The sequence below is a fragment of the Adiantum capillus-veneris genome, chromosome 15, assembly GCF_014529385.1.
Source record: "Adiantum capillus-veneris isolate H3 chromosome 15, ASM1452938v2, whole genome shotgun sequence".
Taxonomy (NCBI): Eukaryota; Viridiplantae; Streptophyta; class Polypodiopsida; order Polypodiales; family Pteridaceae; genus Adiantum; species Adiantum capillus-veneris.
In genome coordinates, this window is record NC_140945.1 from 114,295,083 (window position 1) to 114,319,876 (window position 24,794).

At 43.5% G+C, this 24,794-nt stretch overlaps 1 protein-coding gene across 2 annotated transcripts in view; it reads left to right on the forward strand.

The window, feature by feature from the left end:
• The window catches only part of LOC147441311 (Radical SAM superfamily protein), a 48,119-nt gene that overhangs the window by 15,394 nt on the left and 7,931 nt on the right, over positions 1-24,794 (forward strand). Inside the window, exons 2-5 of one of the 2 annotated variants that reach the window (XM_086482988.1) lie at positions 3,781-3,943; positions 6,414-6,524; positions 6,816-6,950; positions 7,055-7,159. In XM_086482988.1, coding sequence (XP_086339114.1) covers positions 3,781-3,943; positions 6,414-6,524; positions 6,816-6,950; positions 7,055-7,159 — 514 coding nt within the window. Of the gene's footprint in view, positions 1-3,780; positions 3,944-5,747; positions 6,185-6,413; positions 6,525-6,815; positions 6,951-7,054; positions 7,160-24,794 lie in introns of those variants that run through there. The other variant, XM_086482989.1, reaches the window with a different exon arrangement.

Here is a 24,794-nt window from a genome sequence, read left to right on the forward strand (position 1 = left end):
CATCGGTTGCTGAAGAGCTTCGTCAATGTCTGCCTCTGTAAATAGTCGTACTAGGCGTCTCCCATGTTGTGCTAGAATAGTCCTGATTCTGTGATGGAGCCTCCATCGATGTCGTGGTCCCCCTCGTAGACGCGGGCGTCTAGCTCTCCCGAGCTCAGTGGCTCTGTCCACTAATATACCTTTGGTAGAAGTGGGCTCTGAAGTCTGCTGTGATGCATGCTCATCTGGCTGCGGAGTCCCTGCTCTAAAGAAGTTAGTGATCTCCCTTTGTGAACGTCTCCCATTGCCTGGTCTCCTGAAGAGACTCTCCCTATGCCTACGTAGGTCTAGCAAAAACAACTCAAGGCATCTCTGATCCTGATATCTCATGACTCTAGCCAACGGTCCAAAGCCCTCTCTGAATAGATAGTGAAAGTGGCCTCGTATCCCATTATATACCGGACAATGACAAATGTGATGTAACTTTGTCTCTGGTTTTATATGACACAACTGGCATATCCTGGCTTTTGCTCGTACTTTCCTAAATCTGCTAATCTCAATCTCTAGCTGACGCGCTGATGTGTGCATCTGACCAATAGCACATCGTATCTCATAGGATAAATGAGTGTCCATATAGGACGGTCTGATCACATATCCATCCTGTTAGTTGGAGGAGATGCTATAGAAAGCCATTTTCGTGCCCAACTCTTGTACCGGGTGTATCCACGTGTTTCTAGTATCTAGTTGAATCAAATCCTGACGTATAAGTCTAGTGATCTCTGTTTGTGTGAGAGAAATGGAGGGTGCATCCAAGGAGTACTGGAATGGAGGCAGTCTATCCATGCTGAAGCCATGTGATTGAAACCATGATGGCATATGCCCATACCAACATGCTATGTCCCCTTGTAGCGCTAGCTGTTGGGATAACACAAGGGTTAGTCGAGCATATCTATCTCTGGGGAGGTCCCATAAATTATGCATGAAGGAAATTGATCTAGTAAGGGCCTCAACTACGAGAGAGGGGGTAGCTAGCTCAGCTCGAATAATCTCATGTCGCACTGAGGCCTTAGCCTGAATCACCTAAGAGATCATAGAGACTAGAGCCTCTCCATACATCTCCATCCATTAGTGCTACCAGATCTGCCCTGGTCGTCCACTGAGGGTCCCCAAATTTGAACCCCATAGAGCATAGTTGAAGCCACTAGAGTGTCAAAAAGCCACAGCTTTGTTCGAGGTTCCTGAAACTGAACCTGCGAACACATCTTCTCCAATCCTCCCAAGGATGCATAAGCTCTCGTCAATCTAGTCTTTGCTGCTCTCCTCAATGAAAATGCCGGTCCACTGCAGTCTACCCCAAGATAGGTGTATGCATCTGTACACTCCACCGTCTCCTGGCCATATGTAAAAGTGGGTGGTGACCTCGTGACCCACTGTGGTGTGGTGTTAAACACCATTACCTTGCTTTTCCCCATGTTAATATACAATCCACTATTGTGGGCAAATTTGTACAAGGCATCTAAATGACGTTGCGTCCCCTCCAGGCAATCGGAAATCAACACAATATCATCAACATATAACAATAGTGGGATCCATGTCCTTGCCAACTGTGCTTCTCTATCACCATCCTTCTCAATAGTCATTCAACAACCTCATCCACATACATGCCAAATAGTGTAGGAGATAGCGGACAACCCTGTTTCATTTTAATAGTAGAGTGAACCAAATCAGAAATCCCCTCTAGAGTGCGTACATGCCCCACTACTGACTTTTATAGAGCCATGATCCCCCAGATCAACTCTCTGGGTAACCCCATCTCTTGCAGTCTGCCCATTAATCTAGCTCTGGGCATTGTATCGAAGGCTTTGCGAAAGTCCACAAGGCAACAATACAGCCGTCTCGCACGTGATCTCCCCTCCTCAATAATGGCTTTGAGTGTCGGAATATGATCAAGAGTAGAGAAACCTCCGAAAGCCGCCTGTTCTACTGTCCGTACACCCTCTTCTCTCTGCCCATCTACTCTTGCTCAAGGATGGATGCGTACAACCGTGCCAATGTGTGTCCAATCATGATTGTGCGGTAGTTCCCAGGCTCTATAGGGTCCCGTGACTTGAGGTATGATCGTGGACAAACTCCAAGTAGCAGGTAGGCCCTCGCACATGGCACGATTGAACATCACTGCTAGAAGCTCTGGAAGAAAATCTCTGGCATGTATAAAATGCTCTGCTACTAGGCCATCGTGATCATATACTCTCCTAGTCTTCATCTTGTCAATGGCTTTCTTTACCATCTCGGCGGTAAAGAAAGCACATGTGTGTGGGCATGGCTCTGTCGATCTGGAAGAGGTGGCTGCCCCGAGACTGTGTAGAGAGATGATGCATACTGACCCCATACCTCCATAGAAGTGAGGACCGGTGGGGGAGGAGTGCTCATGGAAGAGTCGCCATGCCTCGCCTGAATCCTGGCTCAAAAACAGCTGATATAAATCCGGCTCTAGCTGAGCTAAAAACGCCCTCTTCTTCCGTCGTACCAAACGCCGAGAAGCAATCTGGCTGCCTGAGTAATGACTCCTAGAAGTACCTCCCTCTGAAGTTGGGCTCTGGTCTCTCTGCACTCCTCATCATACCAGCTATTTTGGGGTGTGCTCCTAGAACGTCGTCGCTGCCAAGGCTAAGTGTGTGGGTATGCCTCTACTGTTGCATCCTGTAGTGTCCATGTCAATCTATAAGTGAGCTCCCCTAAAGCTCTCCCCAGATCCTCTGTGCATAAGCGTCTGTAGATACCATCTATGTAGACAAAACCAGTCTCTGAAGTAAAAGTGTATCGGGTATGCGTAGGTGTCTGTGCCAGTCGAGCTGTGCTGAACTGGAATGAGACGGTAAACGTGAGGAGAGCATGATCTAGTGCTACCCCAATAGGCCTGGGCCCAACTGTAAAGTTCTGAATAGAGGGTATAAAATTGGGCTGAGCCAAAACATAATCCACTGTGCCGGCCCCATGTCAATGAGGAAAACAAGTGAATCCACTCGACGCTGGAAATCTATGGAGGCCATCCAAGATGGCCAGTCGATATGCTGTCCCCAAATCTGTCAGGTATCCCCCATATCTAGTGTGCTCTTCATCGTGCGAACACCTGGCCAATCCCATATCACTGACATCCAATTCTCTCAACATTTCCTTGAGGTATCGTAGAAAGCTGTCTGAGACTGGCCCGTCCTGGCATTGAAATCTCCCAAAAGAATGACATATATATCCCTAGAATCTCCCATATGTTCTCATCCAATATCATGTAGGGTGACTCCCCCTTGGGCGATGCATAATGAGATGTGCTGGGGGCAAAGTAGCATATTGCAATGTAGAGTGGCCTCCCTGTTTCCGCTCTCTCTGACCCACATATATCTGGCTGCTCATCCTCCGAACAATATGAATGAGGGGTTGCAGCTCCTCCTTGAATAAGACTGCCACACAATCTGACCCTCGTTCTCTATGCGTTGATCTCACTTCGTGCCTATAAGTAGTCTCCCAATGGTATCCCGTCACTCTAGGTAATGTGCCGCACTTTTGGGCAGTGGCGTTTGTGGGTTGTCTTAGTGTTTAGTTGATATTGTACATGGTGGAGCCGATGGTTGTATTATGTTATGGGTGACTATCATGAATTTATACCTTGCACTTCCATTCAAATGTGAATCTTCGCTTGTCCTGATTCATTATGTAGGTGTGTGTGTGTGTGTGTGTGAGTAACATGGTGGTTGTTTGTTTTGTTTTTCTTAGTCCTTGTTATTACATATTTGCGGATATCGACAGGTTCATATTGGCTCATAAAAATGCTGAAGCATATGATACGCCAGACTTGCCTTTGAGAGTTCGCACTCTTTTCTCCACAAAATTCAAGACTATGACATCCTATGTTCACACACAACATGATTCTCTAGACGGCCGCACCACAAAGCTGCTTATCAAGTTTCAGGTACAAATGACGTTTCTACTGTTGCAAACTGACCAGTTTATCTGTACATGGTGTTTTATGCAAGCATAGATGTGAGACTTCATCTTCTTTTGCTTGCTAGCTCTGATAACTAGGTGCAAGATGAAATTTAATATGGGGCATAAAAATTGCTCAAAATGTTTTAGTCCAATTTGTTCAAAATAGTTGAGGTTGTGATATGAACATGATAGTTGCTACATACCTGGATAGAAAATGGGTGCATGTAGTGTTGGGCACTAGCCGTGAGTTGGCCCTTACCAATATGATGGGCTAAAAACTCCTACAAAGTACAAACAGGATTTGGTATAAGCTTGCTTTGTGTGTCATTCACTAGCTCCAAAGCTTTGAAGTAAAGCTCGCATCGTTTTGTTTTATGAACCTTTATAATAAGCAACCACTAGCTATATTACAAGCTGTAAATCTAGGAAGAAGAAATTTGATGGTGTTATATGAGGATAATTGAATAGAGTCACTCTTGCCGGAGACTGCCCTATTGTAGCTCATTTGTACTCTCAGGCAAGACGATTTATCAAGAATTGGTATTTTGTGTGTGATTTGCCTAAGACAATTATGTTTGACAGATACACAAAGTTCACTTCTGATTTTTGGTCGCATTATTTGAAAGCTTTTCTGCTCAGCTTATCCGTCCCCAACAAAACCAAATGGGAAGCAAGCGTTTTTGAATGAATATTAATTCAGTGCTAGTGGCAGGACCGCACAGGAAGCGGCTCTTGGTTGATCTTGTCAATCTCTTACGCCAATTTTTTGGAAGTATATCACATAACTGAGACCATATGGAGATTCTATATACAAAAGGCTCAAGAATCTTATACTTAGCTGCAGTAAACACTACCAAAACGTGTCTATCAAGGAATATGATAGGGTAGGCTTGAGAAAAATGATACAACGATTTGAGTAAGTTGGTAAAATTGTCTTTTAGAATGTTGGTCCATTCCAAATTGCCAAAAAGGAAAATGATGTTTCCATGCCATTGCTTTTGGACAATAAATATCAGGTTCCGTATGTTTTGATTCAAAATTGTTTGAAGGACCGGTTCTAGAGCCGGTACGTGATGATTCATGAAGAACATGACATTCTCTTAGCGGAAGTCATAGAGCCTGGGCAAATCTTGTTGCATCCGGTTAAGCATGATCTAGAGAAGACATATGGTGTATTAGAGGATGTTTTTTCGTATATCTTGTGGTTGTTTGGGTATATTGCCCTCTATCAATCATTGTGAATACTGTGGGGTTTTCCCCATTTTCTTGTCATGACCTGCCATCGACTTCATGTAATGCAAAGGGTACAAGCCCTACTTTTCCACCAAAAAAGGAAAAATAATAATGGTTTGTTTCGCAACCATGGAGATTTGTTAGCTGCCTTTGAACTGGCAATGCAGATCAGCAGCCTCAACTTAAGCAGGAGGGTATGTCGCATGTGTAACTTCTTCTTTGTGCTCTGTAGACATTCTCTAACAAATTCAGGGTCCAGGTAAGGCTGAGAAAGCCTTGAAATTCTTTTTCTGACATCCTCTTGAGCCTACTTGTTCAGTTGGATCCATCCATTAGAGTCACCAACCATGCATAACACTTTCTGCATGTATAGTGGGTGTAGGTAGCTGCTGTACAGATCTGGGGGCATCCGCTACCATTATTCAATTAGATTACAATGTCAATTATTCAATTATTCAATTAGCCTTGAGTATCCGATCCCAACCAGGGGAGCAAAATGAGATGTGCACTAAGACAATTCAAGCCCTAAAAAGACAAGTGCTTTTGACAGCCAGAAATTGTACGTGAGAAGAGTGACCTGTGGCATCACTTTCCCTTGCAATATTAGCCCCTACCTTCCATCAACATCTAGGTGTAGGCACCCACTTATGCCTGGCTATCATTGATGGCTTCAGCGAGAACAGAGCCAGCCAGTTGCAGTGCACAGACAGCCTCTTGTGGACCCCATCGCGCAGTCATCCTCGGCCTCTCCAAAGCTTCCCCATTGGCAGGTTCTTGTTGGCAATTTTCAGCTTTAATTGTCCCATCAGCCACACAGGCATACACAAGGTGATCCAAACATCGCTATCAGATGATGATGTGTCAGCCTGGTGATATGGCAATAAGCTGATGTGGCAGCTTGATGATGTGTGGCACAGTGCCACATGGAAGCTGCTTACAAATTGCTTGGAAAGCAAGCGAGAAAAGCTGTAGTTGGCGAGAGTTATTGAAGGTACTATGGTACTACTTTCAATATGCTTCATTTTGAGTCGTTAAACATAGGTTGTCTTGCATTTGCTAGTTACAAAGCTGGATTTTCTTCAAAAAACTTGGTAATTTCTATGTAGATAGTTTCTCATCCAATATGCTTCATTTCAACTCTTCAACAAAAGTTGTTTTGCCAATTATTTCCTGTAACAAAGCTGGAATTTTACAAGTAACTTGGTAGTTTTGATGTACAGAATGGTTTGTCTGCTGAGGCTGTTATCATACGACATGATTCATCTGCGGGAAAATATGCTGGTGGCCCACGTACTGGAGCTGCTAGAGCTACGCTTTGTGTCTCATCACAGGTCAAAATGAATCCTTTGCTGCATGCTTTCAGTGGAATGCAAGTTGTTCTCAACTCAAGAGAGAGCATTTTTGAATTCAAGCTGCCTAGTAGCTTTGCAAATTCAACCACTGTGTGGTTAAGTGTTAGTGTTTAAAAGTTGGACATAAGTTGTGTGTTTGTTATATGCATCTGTACCACCTCTATGTCAATCTTTTGTGTGGCTGTATCAGTTTGGCTCGACTGCACGGTGTAGTATCAGTTGTTTATGCCATTGATGACAAATTTACGTGACATTGCTAGGCTTTTATAGGTTGGCTGTAAAATGGGCTGCACATTCTGTGCGACAGGCACCATGGGCTTCAAAGGAAACCTTTCTGCAGGGGAAATAGTTGAGCAACTCGTTCATGCTTCTCAAATAACATCAATCAGGAACGTTGTGTTTATGGTAGGTTGTTTCTCATGCTTTGAGTGTCAAGTAAGTCTCTTGTTGGATTTGATGATAATTCAAACCTTCAGGTTTTCATACTAAAGAATTTGGTGTTGCTGCAGGGTATGGGTGAACCTATGAACAATTATTTTGCTGTTGTACAAGCTGTTAAAACAATGACTGGGCGATGTTTTCAGCTGTCTCGTAAACACATCACAGTATCAACAGTATGTTTTTAACCAGTTTTGTACCTACACATTCTCTCTCTCTCTCTCTCTCTCTCTCTCTCTCTCTCTCTCTCTCTCTCTCTCTCTCTCTCTCTCTCTCTCTCACTTTTTTTAAAAAAATGTTGTCAGATTGATTTACCAATGGGAAACCTCAAAACGAGGAAAACTCACAGAAAATATTGACCAACAGTAAATCAGAATCAGTCAAAGTAGAGCTCGTAATGACTAACGGGGAGCTCGTCCAAGTCATAGGCAACTTGAAGAGACTGTCGAAGAATTTCTTGTAGAAGGAAACATACTCCACGTGAATCTGCTGAAAGATGAGGAAGTTCCGTGCTCTCCACACTGTCCATAGCATCCAAAATCTAACCCAGCCGAAAAAGTATGCATACGGCTGAAGAAATGGCGGAAGCACTCCAAAGATCCAATAAAATCTACCAAATGTATACCAGGGAAACGCGTGCGAAGAGCTGTAGAGATGCAATCCACAAATTGTTGCGTACAAACACACGACCACAATCAATGTGGAATATTCTCAATGCTTGCACCACAACAAACACATCGCGAAGAGGCAAATCTTGTGGGGCGCAAAAATTTGCTAGTCGGGAGAACCCCCACGATGCATCTAGGTAGCTTAGCATGCCACACTTTCATAACTTTACTCCACCACCACGTAACACTCTTATTCATATTCCATACCTTATTACAATGTTCTTGGATCCATGAAGATGATTGCAAATGACAGTACACTTTCTTGGCAGATATCAAATGGATCGAAGAACCAACGTAGAGCCAATCACAAAGTCGGAATGGGAGATACCAAGTCAACATATCCTTAATGGTGTCCCACATGCGCATGTAGTGCATCCCAAGCCCAAAGATAAGAGCAGCCTGTCTAAATGAGAGCACCCGTCCAGCCTCTTTTGAGTTAATTTCCTGGTACCCACCAACTTATAAGTGTCGAGTGGGGCCTAAATGACTTTGAAATGAGCCTAGACATACTTTTACTGCTCAGATTCTAGTGCTAGTTAGCCCGACCAACTCGTGGCCACAAGACCTTCCCATGTGCCGGTGAAACTCTCGACCGTTGGCTGTTTCACATGCCATACAATGTCCACTCATTTGCAACTTCAAAAAGAGGGTCCCAAAAATTAAATAAAAATCATCGTAAAGAAACCAACAACTAGGCTAGTAGTTGCCACATCCTCGTGACATGTTCACTCATATAAGATGCTCTGCTTGGGTCGACATTTGTGTCGTTGCCGATGCATCAAAATCCCTCGCAAGGAAAGCATATGGAGTCTACTTTATTGACTATTAGTATGAAGGCGGATGTGCCTATGGGCAATTCTACTTGATGATTGTGCCTCGTGCTTCTCTTGTAAATATTGTACAGATGCATTCTCCTCTTAGCTGTTGTATAATGTGCACGGATTGTGCAACCACAACAAGTGGAAGCTAATCTGGCATTATGTATACATAAATAAAGCAAATATAGTGGTGTTACATGAGCATAATCACCACGAGTTTGTTGGTCGGTCTTCATATTATGCGGGATTTGAATCGCTTATGCTCGTACTGGTTCCTTTTCCGGTGTTTTAATGATGATGCGACATGAATTGCAACTAGTTTTGGCCCATAACGACCCAGCGGGGCGTTGGATGGTCGTCCAATGTCTCGTGCAAGGGAATATTCTGGAATTTGCTGGTATTTATGCTTATACTGCCTCGGCACAAAGAGGTCATTTTTGGCAAGATTTGGTCAAATACCCTTGGCGTTCGCATGCTTTTTGGTGCGGGGATTTTAATAATGCACCTGCAAATACGGACAATACAACTGGCGGCCATTCGCATATGTTGTGCTCTGAACATTCTTCTTGGGAGGCTATGGTCCGTAATCCAGGTGTTTTGGATCTGTGGGTCAGTACTCACTCTTCAGAGCGGGGTTATACTTTTACTCATGATGCTCATTCTAGATGTAGAGTACGATTGGATCGTTGGTATGTATTGGGCACTCCGCAGTATGATATATTTGTATGTGATATGAGGATTGATCGTTCCTTTACTTTATCTGATCATTTTCCTCTTTGGCTCTTAGTCCATTTTGAGGCATTGGATGCGGATTCCCCACTTCCCCGTAAGTGGTTGCTGCATATTAATAATGCATATCTTTCACACAAGGCATTTCAAACCTTGATTGAAGCGGTGATTCCTCCACTTGTCTCTCATATGTTTATCGATGTGGATGTGGCATGGTATCATTTTGTCATGTGGATCCAAGTAGTCATCAAGGATTATGGTTCATGGTACATGCACCAACTGAGAGATAAAGTGCAGGAAGATAAGGTGACTTGTCAAGCATCAGACAGTCTTGCAGATACTAGACGGCTTACTGATTCGGAAGAAGAGGAATTATGTGCAGTTAAATCCTCTTTGATGCACAATAACAGGAGGAAACTTGAAAAATGAGAGATTAGATCGAGATAATATGCCCATCACCTCCGGAGGGTGATAGAAACTCAGCTCGTTGGTTTTGTAGAGTACGTTCAAAGCATGAATGGCCTCTATGACAAACCTGCACCTACTCTTGGGCACTGACGACGTGAGTAGGGATGTCATAGTTGTTGTCCAAGCTATGCATGATAAAGGTGATAATCTTATTCTTCCTGTTTGGACAAGTAGCGAAGTTGAGGTCACATATTGGCAAGTTTGGATCTTTGTATTTCTTTGGCTATTTGTAGCCTCTTCTTCCTAGGTTTGTAGTAGTATTCATTTTTCGATTTTGTATTTAGCTTACATTAGGACTTAAGAATTTGTTCCTTTAGAGGTTGTTGTGTGAAGTTTGATTTCTAGGATTAAGTTTTTAAGATGTCTTATCCTTTTCTGTTTAAAGTTGAGTACTTGTTTTAAGTTTTAGCCAAGTAGCTCCCTCAAGTGAAATTTTGCAAGCCAGACAGCTTACGTTATCTCATGTACATCCTATATTGACAATGAATGAATGATGTAACTACCCTTGAGGCCAGTTTTACTGATGATGAGTTGCATGACTGTTTGTTGCATCTTGGTCATTGGAAATCACCTGGATGGGACGGTCTTACGGTTGAATTTTTTCTTCGCTTTTAGGAGTCCCTTAAGCAACCTCTTCTTTTCATGATAAATCATGCATGGACTACGCAACTTTGCCGCAAGTGTGGAAAGGAGGATTGGTGAAATTGTTGCCTAAGTAAGCGTTATGTGAATATATCACAAGACGGATACCACGTGCCAACGGAAAAGAATAGATTGAATAGACTTTTAGCACTTCAATAACAACCGAACTGAAAGAGAGAGAGATGACACGCGACACGGAGTGGCAAAATTCCACCCTAGAGAGTATTGGCCCCAAACTTTGGTGCCCCTTTCGGTATTTCTTTGTATTGCATCATCGAAGTACAAGCCGATACTCCATCCTCTACACCTTCGTCCAGAAGCATGCCAGAGATTGAGCCCATGGCCTCATATTTAAAGGCCCTAGGCCCAAAAGCAGTTTACTTGAAAAGCCTTAAACTCCAAAGCATCTTGTCCAAAAGCTGCCAGCGCAAATTACGAAATTCGTGCAGTGCCACGTCAGCACCAACGAGCGAAATCACGTACAGCTTTCCACGTCAGTAATAAGCATGAAACGCGGGAGTCCGTAGAGTTTGCCATGTTAGCAAGCCAGAACGAAACCCGGAGTTCCGTACAGTTTGCCACGTCATCTTCCTCTACTGCTTGTGCTTCTTAAGGTTTAGGCCCCTCGGCCGGTGATCCGCTTAGTAGCTTTGTTCGTCAGTGTCTTGACATATCAGCAGTTTGTGACATAATACTTTTCAGATTGGCGTCCGATCACGCTTATGCCGGTCATTTACAAATTGTTGTCGAAAATGATAATTGCACGAATTAATGATCATTTGTTTTTGGGCATACATCCGTCTCAGTATGGATTCATCCTTCGCCGGCAAATTATGGATAATATTGCTGAAGGGTTCATTGGAATTGAGTATGCAAAATATATTGGACAAGATACTTATCATGCAGGTTGATATAGAGAAAGCATTTGACAGTGTTCATTGGGACTTCATTGCTCAGATCATGACGGCTTTGGGCTTTGGGTCCAGATTGCGTCCGGTGGTCTATTTTCTTTATGAACATAGTCAAGCTTCCAACTATAGTGACATAGGACGTAATCTTAAAAAGCAAGAGAGGCTAGCAATCTCAAGTATTGATTGCCCTTGTAGTAAAACTGCCTTTTCTTCTTACGTAAATGGAGCTTTGGGTCATGTAGTTACTGCTGATTGTTCTATCCTTCCTTCGGATTCCTTGAAAGACCTTTTCTCAAGAGGTACTAAATATAGTCTCCCTTCCTCAAACGACTCTTGCCTTCTCAAAGCCGTAGAAAAAGGAATTTCTAGTTTCGTAGTAAAGTTTGAGGAGTCTTTAGGAGTTCAAGGTATTTTTACCCATTGGAAGTCTGTAATCCTCAAGAAAGCTTCTTTGAAATAGCATCTTGCTCTCGGAACGTTTCTTCAGGAAGGAATAGCTTATCTTCTTTTGATCGTGATGCTCGTAGGAAATTTCATTGTGATTTTGTAATCTCTTATGTAGATAAGTGCTCTAATAACTTTGTTGTTACGTGCAAAAAGTTCTATTTAGAATGCTTGTTAGGTGTAGTAAAATCTCAGACTTACAGTGATTGTGATCTTTCAATGCAAGAGGTTATCTTGAAACATCAAGACTTTTGTAAGTCTTTTGGTTTCAAGTGCCAACCTAAATTACCTTTTTTATATACCGTTTGGAAGTTCCACAAGAACCCTATAAAGCCTAGATTTATAGCTAGCTGCTTCTTGTAACACCTCTTTGACCGAGGTTTCCAAATGGCTTAGTTATTGTTTCAAAGACATTTTACTTAGCATAAATGAATTGTGGAATAATATACTAAAGGAAGCAGATGTACCTACCGATTCAAGTTGGATTTTAAATGATTCAGTAGGTGTGATTCTTGTTTTAAAGTTTTTGAACTCTTCAAGAAGCCTTAAGGAGAAATCTTCTCCTTTATGTCTCCAAACTTTTGACTTTACAACGCTATACACGAAGCTAAATTTGGAGGACCTTAAATTTAGAGTCACGTCTCTTATTTCAAAAGTTTTTGCGTACAAGCTTGAGAAGGATAGGTACAAGGCATTGCTAGTAGAAAAGTCAGCCTTGAACTTTGACTTCTTATGGCTGAAAAATAAGAATGTAGATGTAGACAAAGGAAGAAAGAGATTCACCAGGATTGTAGATGACATTGACATCATATCTTGGTTAGATTTTCTTTTGGAAAATTTATATATAACCATCAGCGACTCTCTTTTCAAGCAAACAATTGGTATCCCTATGGGCACCAATTGTGTTGTTTTTCTTGCTAATTTCTATCTTTTTACTTATGAGTTTGATTTTATGGAGCGTCTTGTCCTTGCTAACACTTGCCCAATATTTTTGCACAAGTTATGCAATGTAAGACGCTTTGTAGATGATCTTTTTGTCCTTGACGTTTCTTCTTTTCAAGATTTTATGTACTTGAATTCGAGTTCTGTAGGCAGAGGAATTTATCCCAAGGAGTTTTGTGAACTTAACTATACCACAAATAGTGATTGTTGTGCCTTTTTAGACCTTAAGATTTTTCAGACTCCCTTGGGATTAGAAGTTGATATCTATGATAAGCGCTTTGAACCAGAATATGCCAATCTAAAAATCATCCGTATGCCTCACATTTCTTCGAACTTTTCTCTTTTAGCTAAGTACGGTGTCATTTGCTCTCAACTATTTAGATTTTCTCGTCTTTGTTCTAGTAAATCTACTTTTGTTGTTCAATCTTGCCATCTTATTTCTTTACTAGTTGAAAAAGGATACTCATTCAAAAGAATCATGAAAAAAGTTCGTTCATTTTTGCATCGTAGTAAGTTCATTTTTAGTGTTTCTTCCTTTGAAATGTTCAAGATAATCAGTAGTAAATTCAATAGAAGTGGGGAGCTAAAAAGCCAACTTATTGTTTGACTTAATAACACCTTATGTTGTTGTTTTGATCTTTAGCGCTTCTAGTATTTTCACTATAGCTTGACAATTGCTAGCCTTTATCATGGCTGAGTATGCCCATCACCTCCGGAGGGTGATAGAAACTCAGCTCGTTGGTTTTGTAGAGTACGTTCAAAGCATGAATGACCTCTATATAAACCTGCACCTACTCTTGGGCACTGACGACGTGAGTAGGGATGTCATAGCTGTTGTCCAAGCTATGCATGATAAAGGTGATAATCTTATTCTTCGTGTTTGGACAAGTAGTGAAGTTGAGATCACATATTGTCAAGTTTGGTTCTTTGCTCTTCGTAGGTTTGTAGTAGTATTCATTTTTCGATTTCATATTTAGCTTACCTGAGGACTTAAGAATGTGTTCCTTTAGAAGTTGTTGTGTGAAGTTTGATTTCTAGGATTAAGTTTTTAAGATGTCTTATCCTTTTTTTGCTTAAAGTTGAGTACTTGTTTTAAGCCAAGTAAGTTGCGTCAACTTATTTTACACATGCCTTTTCTAAAAACATTTTTAAGTTAATAATGTTTTGTTTTATCTAGTTTTGTTTCGTAGCAAACAAAGTGATTTAGTTTGTTTGTTTGTTTTGTTTTTGTTTTTCTTTTCTTTTCTTGTGTCCCTTGCTTTTATAGTTTTATGAGTGCTTTATTCCCTCTTGTAATTCGTGAGTTCAGACTATTCTGAACTTATGAAGGTATATAATCTGTTGGAATTCTTAATGGTGGCTGACTCAATTTTGGGATCTTAGTCGTGAGTTCAGACTATTCTGAACTTATGAAGGTATATAATCTGTTGGAATTCTTAATGGTGGCTGACTCAATTTTGGGATCTTAGTCGATCGGTTAGGCAAGGATGCCCTTTGAGTGCTATGTTGTATGCTATTGCTACACATCTTGTGTTGTTGTATTTGGACTTCTTAACAGCATCTGGCCATTTACATGGATTGGAACTGCCATCTCGTGATCATTTTGTGGCGCAAGCGTATGCGGATGACTCCATGTTTTTGTTAGGTGCAGCGGAATGATTGTTTGTGCTTTGCTCAAGATGAGTGCTCCGAACTGTGCTCAAGGTTCCTTTTCGTTCTTATGGAAGGTAGAGCCTTCCGTTCTTAATGAGAGAATGCTATGATCACAAACAAAGTGATATGGACACTGTGCGTGCAAGTGTATGAGACTGAGGGAAAGAGAGAGAAGAGAGATACGACACCAGAGACGTTGTAAAACCCTCCTCCGAAGGCCCCACTCTCGTCGGCGAGAGTGGTCTACTTATTGATTACACAAAGTGGTACAATGCGGATGCAATGGCCTGATACAATTTGGGACTATGCCGATGACCACGACGGTGATGACGATGACGACGACTTTAGGGCTGAAATCTGTGGTCTTGTATCTGCTGAATTTCGGGACTGTTTCGGTGGCTGAAAATGACTGTTTTGGCTGCGTTTTCGAGGCTGAAAATGAAGATCTTCTACAACCAACTAGGGCTGAGTCTGCTGCTGTCCAATAGGCTTGAAAATGCTGATCCTCTGATGCGGTAAGGGCTGAAAACCAAAACGCTGGGGCTGACTGCTAACGCTAGCAAAAACGCTAGGGCTGAGGAAAAGCTGGTGATGATGGGGAGGCTGAAAACGCCAGGGTGCTGAAGTGCTAGCGATTGTGAAAATGCTAGGGCTGATTGTATCTGTGGCGGTGAAGCCAATCTGGAAAACGCCAGGGGTGGGAAGTGTCTGGCGATGAAGGGGGATCTGAAAACGCTAGGCTTGGGCAGGGAGGTCGCCAAGGCTCGTGGGTGTTGAGGGTACTGCGGGTTCTTTCTGAGAAGATGCTTGTTGAGCATGTGCTCCTGCTGCCTCTTCTGCCAGAAAGTGCTAACTTGGGTTTGCTTATATATTAACTTAGCAAAATTGCCCTACCTACTTTTGTTGGAAAGTCACTTAAAAATAATAAGTGAAAATAACCAAAAATAGGAAAATAGGCTAAATGCACTCGAAAATTCGCATGAATGAATGTATTGGATTCTGAAGGGAATACTGATGATCATGCTTTGTGCAACTGGAGGATATGCATCTATTGCTAAGTGACTGGGCATGCACGGTCTACGAATAGACTCACAAAAGTGCTAGATCACTGCTAATCTAAACTGACTGGACTGACTGAACCCTGCTGTGGTGTAGCTTGTCCACGCACACATAGGATTGGGATGTGTCACGTGACATCCCCTTCTTTTCAAAGTGAGGTACTGGTACCGAACTGTATGGCGTCGAGGGAGATCGCCAACAGCATCCGGAATCCTGGAAGGGACTCGTCGCCGGCCCACTGCGGTGTGGGTTGAGCGGTACTTGAACTTCATAAAGGTCTGCAATGCTTCTTTGGGCCGCGCCGAAAGCGACACAAAGTCGTTTGAATCTCCTTTCTTGCGTCAACTTCGTCTAGAGATTTGCTTCTTTCGTCTTCAAGAATCTCCATGGTTGAAAATTCCTGAAACCATCTCCAACACAAAACCATGAACATACCCATTCCATGTAAAGTGAAGGAAAAAAATCTTGTCTTCTCTAAAGATTGTGTATGCAATCTAGATGAACATAGAGACGGAGTGACAACCCGTTCATCAAACACATGCAAACAATGAGATCGAATCTTTTTTGTTTGATCGAAATCAATCAACGGTGGCAAATCACAATGGAAATGCCCATGCTTGGTGCTCATACTATCATGTGCTCGTTCAGAAACTGTGTCATGCCAAGGAAGAGACATGGAATGTGACTTCCTTACATACATACCTTTCAGCTTTTCATGAACAATCCGCATACATTCGTGCTCATTCTTGATAGAAACGTGCTCAACATACAATATGTCATGCCTAGGAACAGGGATCACATAACGATGTTGACTAAGATACAGGAAACCGTCACGAATGAAACACTCGAACAATGCGTGCGTATCAATCATGCGAACACATAATACTTCCTGTGAGGGTTCTTTGGACCAAGGCTCGAGAGCCAAGATCGGTTTGTCCTGAATGATCGAATCGTCCTGTGGGGGTTCTTTGGACCTCGACTCGAAAGCCAAGATCGGATCTTTGTGATTGATCGAATCTACAACGAGGTTAGCTTCGCTAGAAAAGCATCCACTAACACATCATCCTTGTGAACAATCACATCAAATTCATGCAGCTCATCATGCTTGTAAGAAATCACATCTTGATCATGCAAATCATCATGCTTGTCATTGTCATCCAAATCATCATGCAAATCATTATCCTTCAAATCATCATGCTTCTCATAATCATGCAAATCCGGTGTGTCATGTTGTGGAGAAAAAGAGATTGAGAGAATCTCCTTATCCCGAATCCTTTCAACCTTGTCCTGCATATTAGCAATGAGAGATGGAGAAGGAGCAATGTCCACTCCATGAAAGTCAGTAGGAGAATCACTTTTGGCATTGAGAGTTAAAGTGTTAGTCTCAAAATCAATGAGAGCGTTAGTCTCACGAAACCATCGAATGCCCAAAATCATATCACATCCTGAGAGAGGAGAAACAACAAATCTTCTAGTGAAGGCAGTTTGTTGAATTGCAAACAACACATCAAGGCACTCCTCTGTGATGAGAGCGTCCATACCGGGACGAAAGCCAGAGACCTCGATAGGAGATTTCGGACTAACTTCGAGGCGGGCTCTCTCAACAAGAGAGGAACTGATCACATCATACATACTACCTGGGTCAAACAAGATGACAAAACGGTGCCCCGACGTACGACCATAACATTTAATGAGAGAATCATCAATGGGAGGGTCCTGAGAAACTTGGGGCATACTCGTGTTATCATTCATTGCATTGACAGATGTAGTGGGTGTTGTGGGTTCTTTAGATTCATTCGATTCAAGCTTAGGACATGTTCTTTCTATGTGACCCTTAATGTGACAATGAAAACAACGACCTTCCTTAGAATGAGTGCTTTGTTCTTTCGACGTGGTGTATCCTCCTACAATTCCTTGTGCTACCTTTTCATCTGGAGTAAGCTTAGGTTTAGCAGTCGTGTTAGCCTTACCCTTAGATTCATTGGAAGAATTCTTTGATGAGATACTGTTGTTAGATTGGTTAGAAGAGTTATCATTCTTACCATTCTTACCGTTCTTACCGTTCTAAGGGTTTTGAGAAGTCTGCGAGGTACTTGTGGAAGTCTTGTTCTCCTTAGGCTTTCCCTTGTTGTGCTTCATCTCCTGTGTGAGAGCAATCGCTACCGCCTTGTTGAGATCGATTGGATCGAGTACCTCGACATCGTACTTGATATACTCGTCCAATCCAAAAAGGAATGCCTCTTTGCGTTCATCATCCGACATGCATAATTGGGTACCTAGCTGCAAAACACGATTAGAAAAGGACATAATCGGCATACCATTTTGCTTGAGAGCGCACCAATCGTCCTTCAATCGTGCAAGGTACTGATGTGGCATAAACCGCGCCTTGAGCTTGTCTTGGATATCAACCCAACTAAAAGAGAGAGGCGTGAAATCGTCGGCTGCCTCTAGGTGCGCGGCTAGCTGTGCCTCTTGCCATGCGTGGTACCAATTAATGGCATCACCTGCAAGGTACGTAGTTGCCGTCAAAACTTTGCTATTTCCTATCTTCTTAGTTGTCGCAAAATAAGCATTAAATTGATGCAACCAAGAATGAATAACCGTAGCATCCATCTTACCGTCATACTTACTGACAATCAACTTCTCTGTGACTGGATGGTTGGAATCGGCATCGTGGCTTGCGCCACTTGATGAACTTCCACGATCTTTGGGTGGTTCGGTCTTCGAGGCTAGGACTTGGGCAAGCAATTCTTGAGTGTGTAGCTCTCGTCGAGCTTCACGCTCGGCCTCCAAGGCTGCGGCTCGTGTTGCTGCTTCCTCCTTTCGTAGTTCTTTTCTTTATTTTCTTGCGTCGCGTTCGCGTTCTAAAGCAATGCGATTTTCTTCTTGTTGTGCAACAAATCTTGCATTTTTGTCATCGTGTTCGCGGTCCTTGGCTGCTTGGTCTGCGGCCATTCTTGCAATCCTGTCGTCGCGCTCACGGTCTCTTTAGTCGCGCTCACTGTCCTGAGCAAGGCGATTTGCTTCTTGTCTATCCATCATGGCCATCATCTGCTTGACCATTGCTTCCATAGGGTTTGGTGCACTTGGTGGCGTAGATGGCGAAGGGGGAGGGTTGAAGAAATCATCTCTGGGTGGGGACGAGTCTCCGGGTGGGGACGAGTCTTCGTCGCCTCTCTCATGCTCATCACTTGTATGCGAAGTATCCATTCCGCTTCGGGTGACGACCATGCACTATGATGTTGGGTTCTTAAGCTTGCGAGGAACTTGGGTTCTTGAGGGTCTTGGTTCTTGGGTTCTTGGGTTCTTGAGGATCTTGGGTTCTTGAGGATCTTGAGGTTCTTGAGGTTTTCTTTCGCTTGCAAATCGCGTTGGAGAAGGATCTTCTCTTCACCCGAGTTCTACCCTTTTCTACGGGCGCACCCCTTGGCGGCCTTGCGCTCACACCAAGGTTGCTTTTTCCCACCTCACGTCGATTGGCCGGCTGCTAAGTGCACGGTCCGCTCTCGATGAGTGAAAAGAGACACAAGGGTAGGCTGGACAAGCCCTTCTTTCTTGGGATCCCTGTCACTCTTCAACAAAACACGATTAGGAATCGACACGCCCAAGCGAACTTGGGTTTGTGCGACCGGAACAAGCAAAAAAATTCTTGTGGTTCTTGTGGTTCTTTCCTTGAGTAATGCAGAACACTTCCAAAGCTCAGATACCAATGTTAGGTGCAACGGAATGATTGTTTGCGCTTTGCTCAAGATGAGTGCTCCGAACTGTGCTCAAGGTTCCTTTTCGTTCTTATGGAAGGTAGAGCCCTCCGTTCTTAATGAGAGAATGCTATGATCACAAACAAAGTGATATGGACACTGTGCGTGCAAGTGTATGAGACTGAGGGAAAGAGAGAGAAGAGAGATACGACACCAGAGACGTTGTAAAACCCTCCTCCGAAGGCCCCACTCTCGTCGGCAAGAGTGGTCTACTTATTGATTGCACAAAGTGGTACAATGCGGATGCAATGGCCTGATGCAATTTGGGACTATGCCCATGACGACGACGGTGATGACGATGACGACGACTTTAGGGCTGAAATTTGTGGTCTTCTATCTGCTGAATTTCGGGACTGTTTCGGTGGCTGAAAATGACTGTTTTGGCTGTGTTTTCGAGGCTGAAAATGAAGATCTTCTGCAACCAACTAGGGCTGAGTCTGTTGCTGTCCAATAGGCTTGAAAACGCTGATCCTTTGATGCGGTAAAGGCTGAAAACCAAAACGCTGGGGCTGACTGCTAACGCTAGCAAAAACGCTAGGGCTGAGGAAAAGCTGGTGATGATGGGGAGGCTGAAAACGCCAGGGTGCTGAAGTGCTAGCGATTGTGAAAATGCTAGGGCTGATCGTATCTGTGGCGGTGAAGCCAATCTAGAAAACGCCAGGGGTGGGAAGTGTCTGGGGGATCTGAAAACGCTAGGCTTGGGGATGGAGGTCGCCAAGGCTCGCTGGTGCTGAGGGTACTACGGGTTCTTTCTGAGAAGATGCCTGTTGAGCATGTGCTCCTGCTGCCTCTTCTGCCAGAAAGTGCTAACTTGGGTTTGCTTATATATTAACTTAGCGAAATTGCCCTACCTACTTTTGTTGGAAAGTCACTTAAAAATAATAAGTGAAAATAACCAAAAATAGGAAAATAGGCTAAATGCACTGGAAAATTCCCCTGAATGAATCTATTGGATTCTGAAGGGAATACTGATGATCATGCTGTGTGCAACTGGAGGATATGCATCTATTGCTAAGTGACTGGGCATGCACGGTCTACGAATAGACTCACAAAGTGTCTGATCACTGCTAATCTAAACTGACTGGACTGACTGAACCCTGCTGTGGTGTAGCTTGTCCACGGACACATAGGATTGGGATGTGTCACGTGACAGTTTTGGCCTAGAAATCAACCTGAGGATGTTCGATGTATCATGGAAGCACTGCATGTTTATGGGTTGGCGGTAGCCTACAAGTGAATTTCCGAAAATCTCTCTCTCTCTCTCTCTCTCTCTCTCTCTCTCTCTCACACACACACACACACACACACACACACACACACACACACACACACACACACACACACACACACACACACACACACACACACACACACACACACACACACACACACACACACACACACACACACACACACACACACACACACACACACACACACACACGCGCAGCCTGATTAGAGATGCCATCCTAGGAGCATGCCTCAGAACAATTGGTATGACGAGGAGTGTAGAGAGACGAGAGCACAACTTCAGAGGGATCTTCTCCTAGGGATCATCAATCACAAACAGTCTCCGATAGCGTTCTGGCGCCTGACGAAAGAAGCGAGCGTTCCTAGCTCAGATGGAGCGAGATTTATAACAGTTGTTCTTGGGTAGAGACTTGGGAGAGGCATGGTGTCTCTTTCAATAGAGACTAAGGAGAGGCATGGCGTCTCTTTCATGAGAACTCCCCTCCCCTAGTGATTACTTCCTCTTATGTGTGGGGTCAGTATGCAATATCCTTATATACGGTCCCTAGACAGACACCCTTTCTAGATCCTCTTGAGCCATGCCCATCTATGAGTGCTTTCTTTATCACTGAGATGGTAAAGATGACCATTGACAGGATGAGGATGAGAAGGGCATATGATGATGATGGTCTAGTAGCTGAACACTTTATACATGCTAGAGATATGCTGACAGAGGTTCTTGCAGTTCTGTTCAATCGTGTCATGTGTGAGGCTCTACCTGAAAAGACTTGGAGACTATCTACTATTGTGCCTATCTTCAAGGCAAGTGATACTACGGAGCCTAGAAAATACCTTACTATTATAATTGGACACACAATGGCATGGTTGTATGCATCTATGCTTGAGGAGTAGTTGAGCAGATGGGTAGGGAGTGAGGGCGTACAGGGGAGGGTAGGGCACATGGGAGAAAAATTTATTGTAGCTTTGTGGATTTCTGCAAAGCATTTGACATGGTGCCCAAAGCCAGATTGATGCGCAGACTACATGAGATGGGAGTGCCCAATGAGTTGATTTGGTGGATCATGTCTCTATACAGATCAATGGTGAGTGCACTCCACTATTGGAGTGAAACAAGGTTGTCCATTGTCCCCCACTCTATTTGATATGTACATAGATAATGTTTTTGATTACATTAACAGAGGGTGACAGAGGTGCCTAGCTGGCAGGGACATGGATTCCATTCTTGTTACATGCTGATGATAATTGTGTTGATCTCTGATTCACTGGAGGGCATGCAACGACATTTCACTGCATTACATAGCTTTGCGGAGGATAGTGGATTGTCTGTAAACCAAGAGACTATGGAGTACACATACATACACTTATCTTAGGGTAGTCTTCACTTGGCCAAGGTTTTCTTTGAAGAGAGCAGCAGAGATTAGACTGGCCGGAGCGTATACGGCCTTGGGAGGATTGGAGAGGATTTGTTTGCAGGTTCAGTTCCAAGAACCCCAAACAAAGCTCTGGCTCTTTGATACCTTGGTATCTTCAGCTATGCTCTCTGGGGTTTAGGTTCGGGGACCCTCTGTGGGTCAAGATGGGTGGAGAGGTATGGAGAGGCCCTTGGTATCTATGATCTCTCGGCTGAATAGAGCCAAGGCCTTCGTGCCACATGAGATCATTAGAGCGGAGTTAGCAGAGGGGCGCTTACAAGATCAGTCTCTTTTATGCACAACTTATGGGATACTACCAAAGACATATGCCAGATTGGCCCTTGAGTCCTCCAGACAATTAGCTTTACAGGGAGACACATCATGCTGGTATGCACAGATGTCATCATGGTTCCAGATACATGGCTTCAACATGGACAACTTACCTCCATTCTAGTACTCCCTTGATGCACCATTGCTCTCTTACACGAGTGGAGATTACTAGACTCATTCACCAGGACTTGACCTAGTTGGACACCAAGACATGGATAGAGCCGACATAGGAGTTGGGCACAAAGATGGCTTTCTATAAAGAGCATCTTCTTCAACTCACAGGGGATGGGTTTGTCGACCTAGCTATGTGGATACACATCCGTCTCACGGTTACGGTGTGCTATTGGTCAAATATGGACATCTTTACACCAGCATGACTGGTAGATTCAGGTGGACACCAGCAACCAACAGGATATGCCGCCTATACCGTAGAGAGCGAGAGATGGAGATGCATTATATATGTCAATGCGTAGTGTATTACAAGATATGGGGTCGCTTCCATTGTCTATTTAGAGAAGGCTTCGGACCCTTTTCTAAATTCCTGAGCTATTAGGACTAGAGATATCTTGGATTGTATCTACTTGAGCTACACAGACACAGAGACAATTTATTGAGGAGATCTGAAGTGAGACAATTCCAAAGACAGATCACTGATTTCTTCACACCAGACACTCGACAAATGGAGGAACAGTCACCATTGTAAAGCTCAACCCATACTCACACCCACGGTGAGCATTGGAGCTAGGGAGATTGAGATGCGTGGGACTGAGGAGAGGAGCTTCATAGCATCAATGGAGACTGTAAACCGCGAAAGCACCAAATAACCACTTCAAACAAGTCACAGATCACAATAGATGTACACTGGCCCAACGGAGTTCCGTGCCTAGAGATATTGGCCCCAAAGATTGGCGCCCCTTTCGGTATTTCTTTCTATATTAATCAGATCAAAGTACAAGAGAGTGGCTAGGGTTTCACTCTCAGACTGTGCGTCCAGATGCTCTGAGAAGTGAGGCCCTCACCACTAATTTAAAGATTACAAGGGATGCCCAAAAGCAGAGCCCCAAAAGCTTGAAAGCAAAAGCAGATTCTCTCTCTCTCTCTCTCAATGAGAGTCAGTAAAAAGCAAGTTCTCTTTTTCTCTCTTTCTCCCAAATCATAGCAAAAAGCTAAGATTTGCGTCGCTCAAAATTTCCAAAACAAAAAAAATATTTATTTAAAAAAAAAAAGCCTCCGCGATTTTCGAAAATTAGGGTTTTTGGCAGAAATTAGGGTTTGCAGGAATTTTAGGGTTTCTGCTGTCCACCACGTCATCACTTTGTGACAGAGACTGTAGCAGAGGTACTATCTCAACATCCAAAGTACAGATAAGGATAGATTCATGACCCAATATATCACCCTCTTGTATTGGTCACCTATTGTATCCGTGATCAGACATACCCCACATAGTTCCAGCTCGAAGCACTTCTAGATTCATTTTAGCATCTCTTTTTTGTACCCAGGTCGCAGACGTGGTATTAGATTCTCCAATTTGTAACGGATTGGTCTCATGGGTCATTTTGGCCTTTTGAAGACGTTAATATATCATTTCATCTCTCTCTCTCTCTCTCTCTCTCTCTCTCTCTCTCAATTGTGTTAATAAGAAGAAGAAAATGGTATAACCTTTCTATCACCCAAGTGTGGTAGATTGGTTATGCCATTTCCCTCTTGAATAACAGGTCTTGAATTCAACCCTCGTCAGATAGATCTTTGAGGTAGCACATGGATACAGCCAACATAGGAGTTGGGAACGAAGATGGCCTTTTACAGAGAGCATCTTCTCCAACTCACGGAGGACGGTTTTGTGACTAGGCCTGCATACATGGATATGCACTTATCTCATGGGATACGATGCGCTATTGGGTAGATACGCACATCCTCACATCAGCTCTAAATCGAGATTGGCCATTTTCGAGGGGTACCAGTAGGGGCCAGGATATGTCACCTATGTCACTTAGAACCAGAGATAGAGCTGCACTACACATGTCATTGCCTGGTATACTATGAGATACACGGCCGCTTCCACCATCTGTTCAGAGAGGGTTTCGGACCATTTTCTAGAGTCATGAGATACGAGGATCAGAGATGTCTCGGGTTGTTCCTGCTAGAGCTACGTAGACTTAGGGAGAGCTTGCTGAGGACATCAAGGGAGAGACAGTCTCAGAGACGAATCACAGATTTCTTTACACAAGCCAAGGGAGAGGCAGAGGAGCAGTCACCACAGCAGATCTCAAAGCCCACCCACACTAGAGGAACGTTGGTTGACTGAGTGGTCTCCCATCATCACCGAAGGCTGCTGCAGAAGATACAAATCACTCTAGCTCGACATGCAAGACGCCCAACCAGAATACTGACCATGGAGGATGTTGATGAGATTCGACAGCGATCGTTGATAGATTTCATTTGAACCCACAACCCCCCCCCCCCCCCCCCCCCCCCCCCCCAAATCTCGTTTCAATTCCGAATCAGCTCCAGATTCATTTCCTTTTCCTTAATGTTTTTTAGTGTTAGTTCTCTGTACTTTCCGTACTTAGACATGATATCAGATTCACCAATTGTAACTTTTTGGTCTCATAGGTCATTCTGGCCTTTCGAAGACGTTAATATAACATTTCATTTCATTTCATCTCATCTCTCTCTCTCTCTCTCTCTCTCTCTCTCTCTCTCTCTCTCTCTCTCTCTCTCTCTCA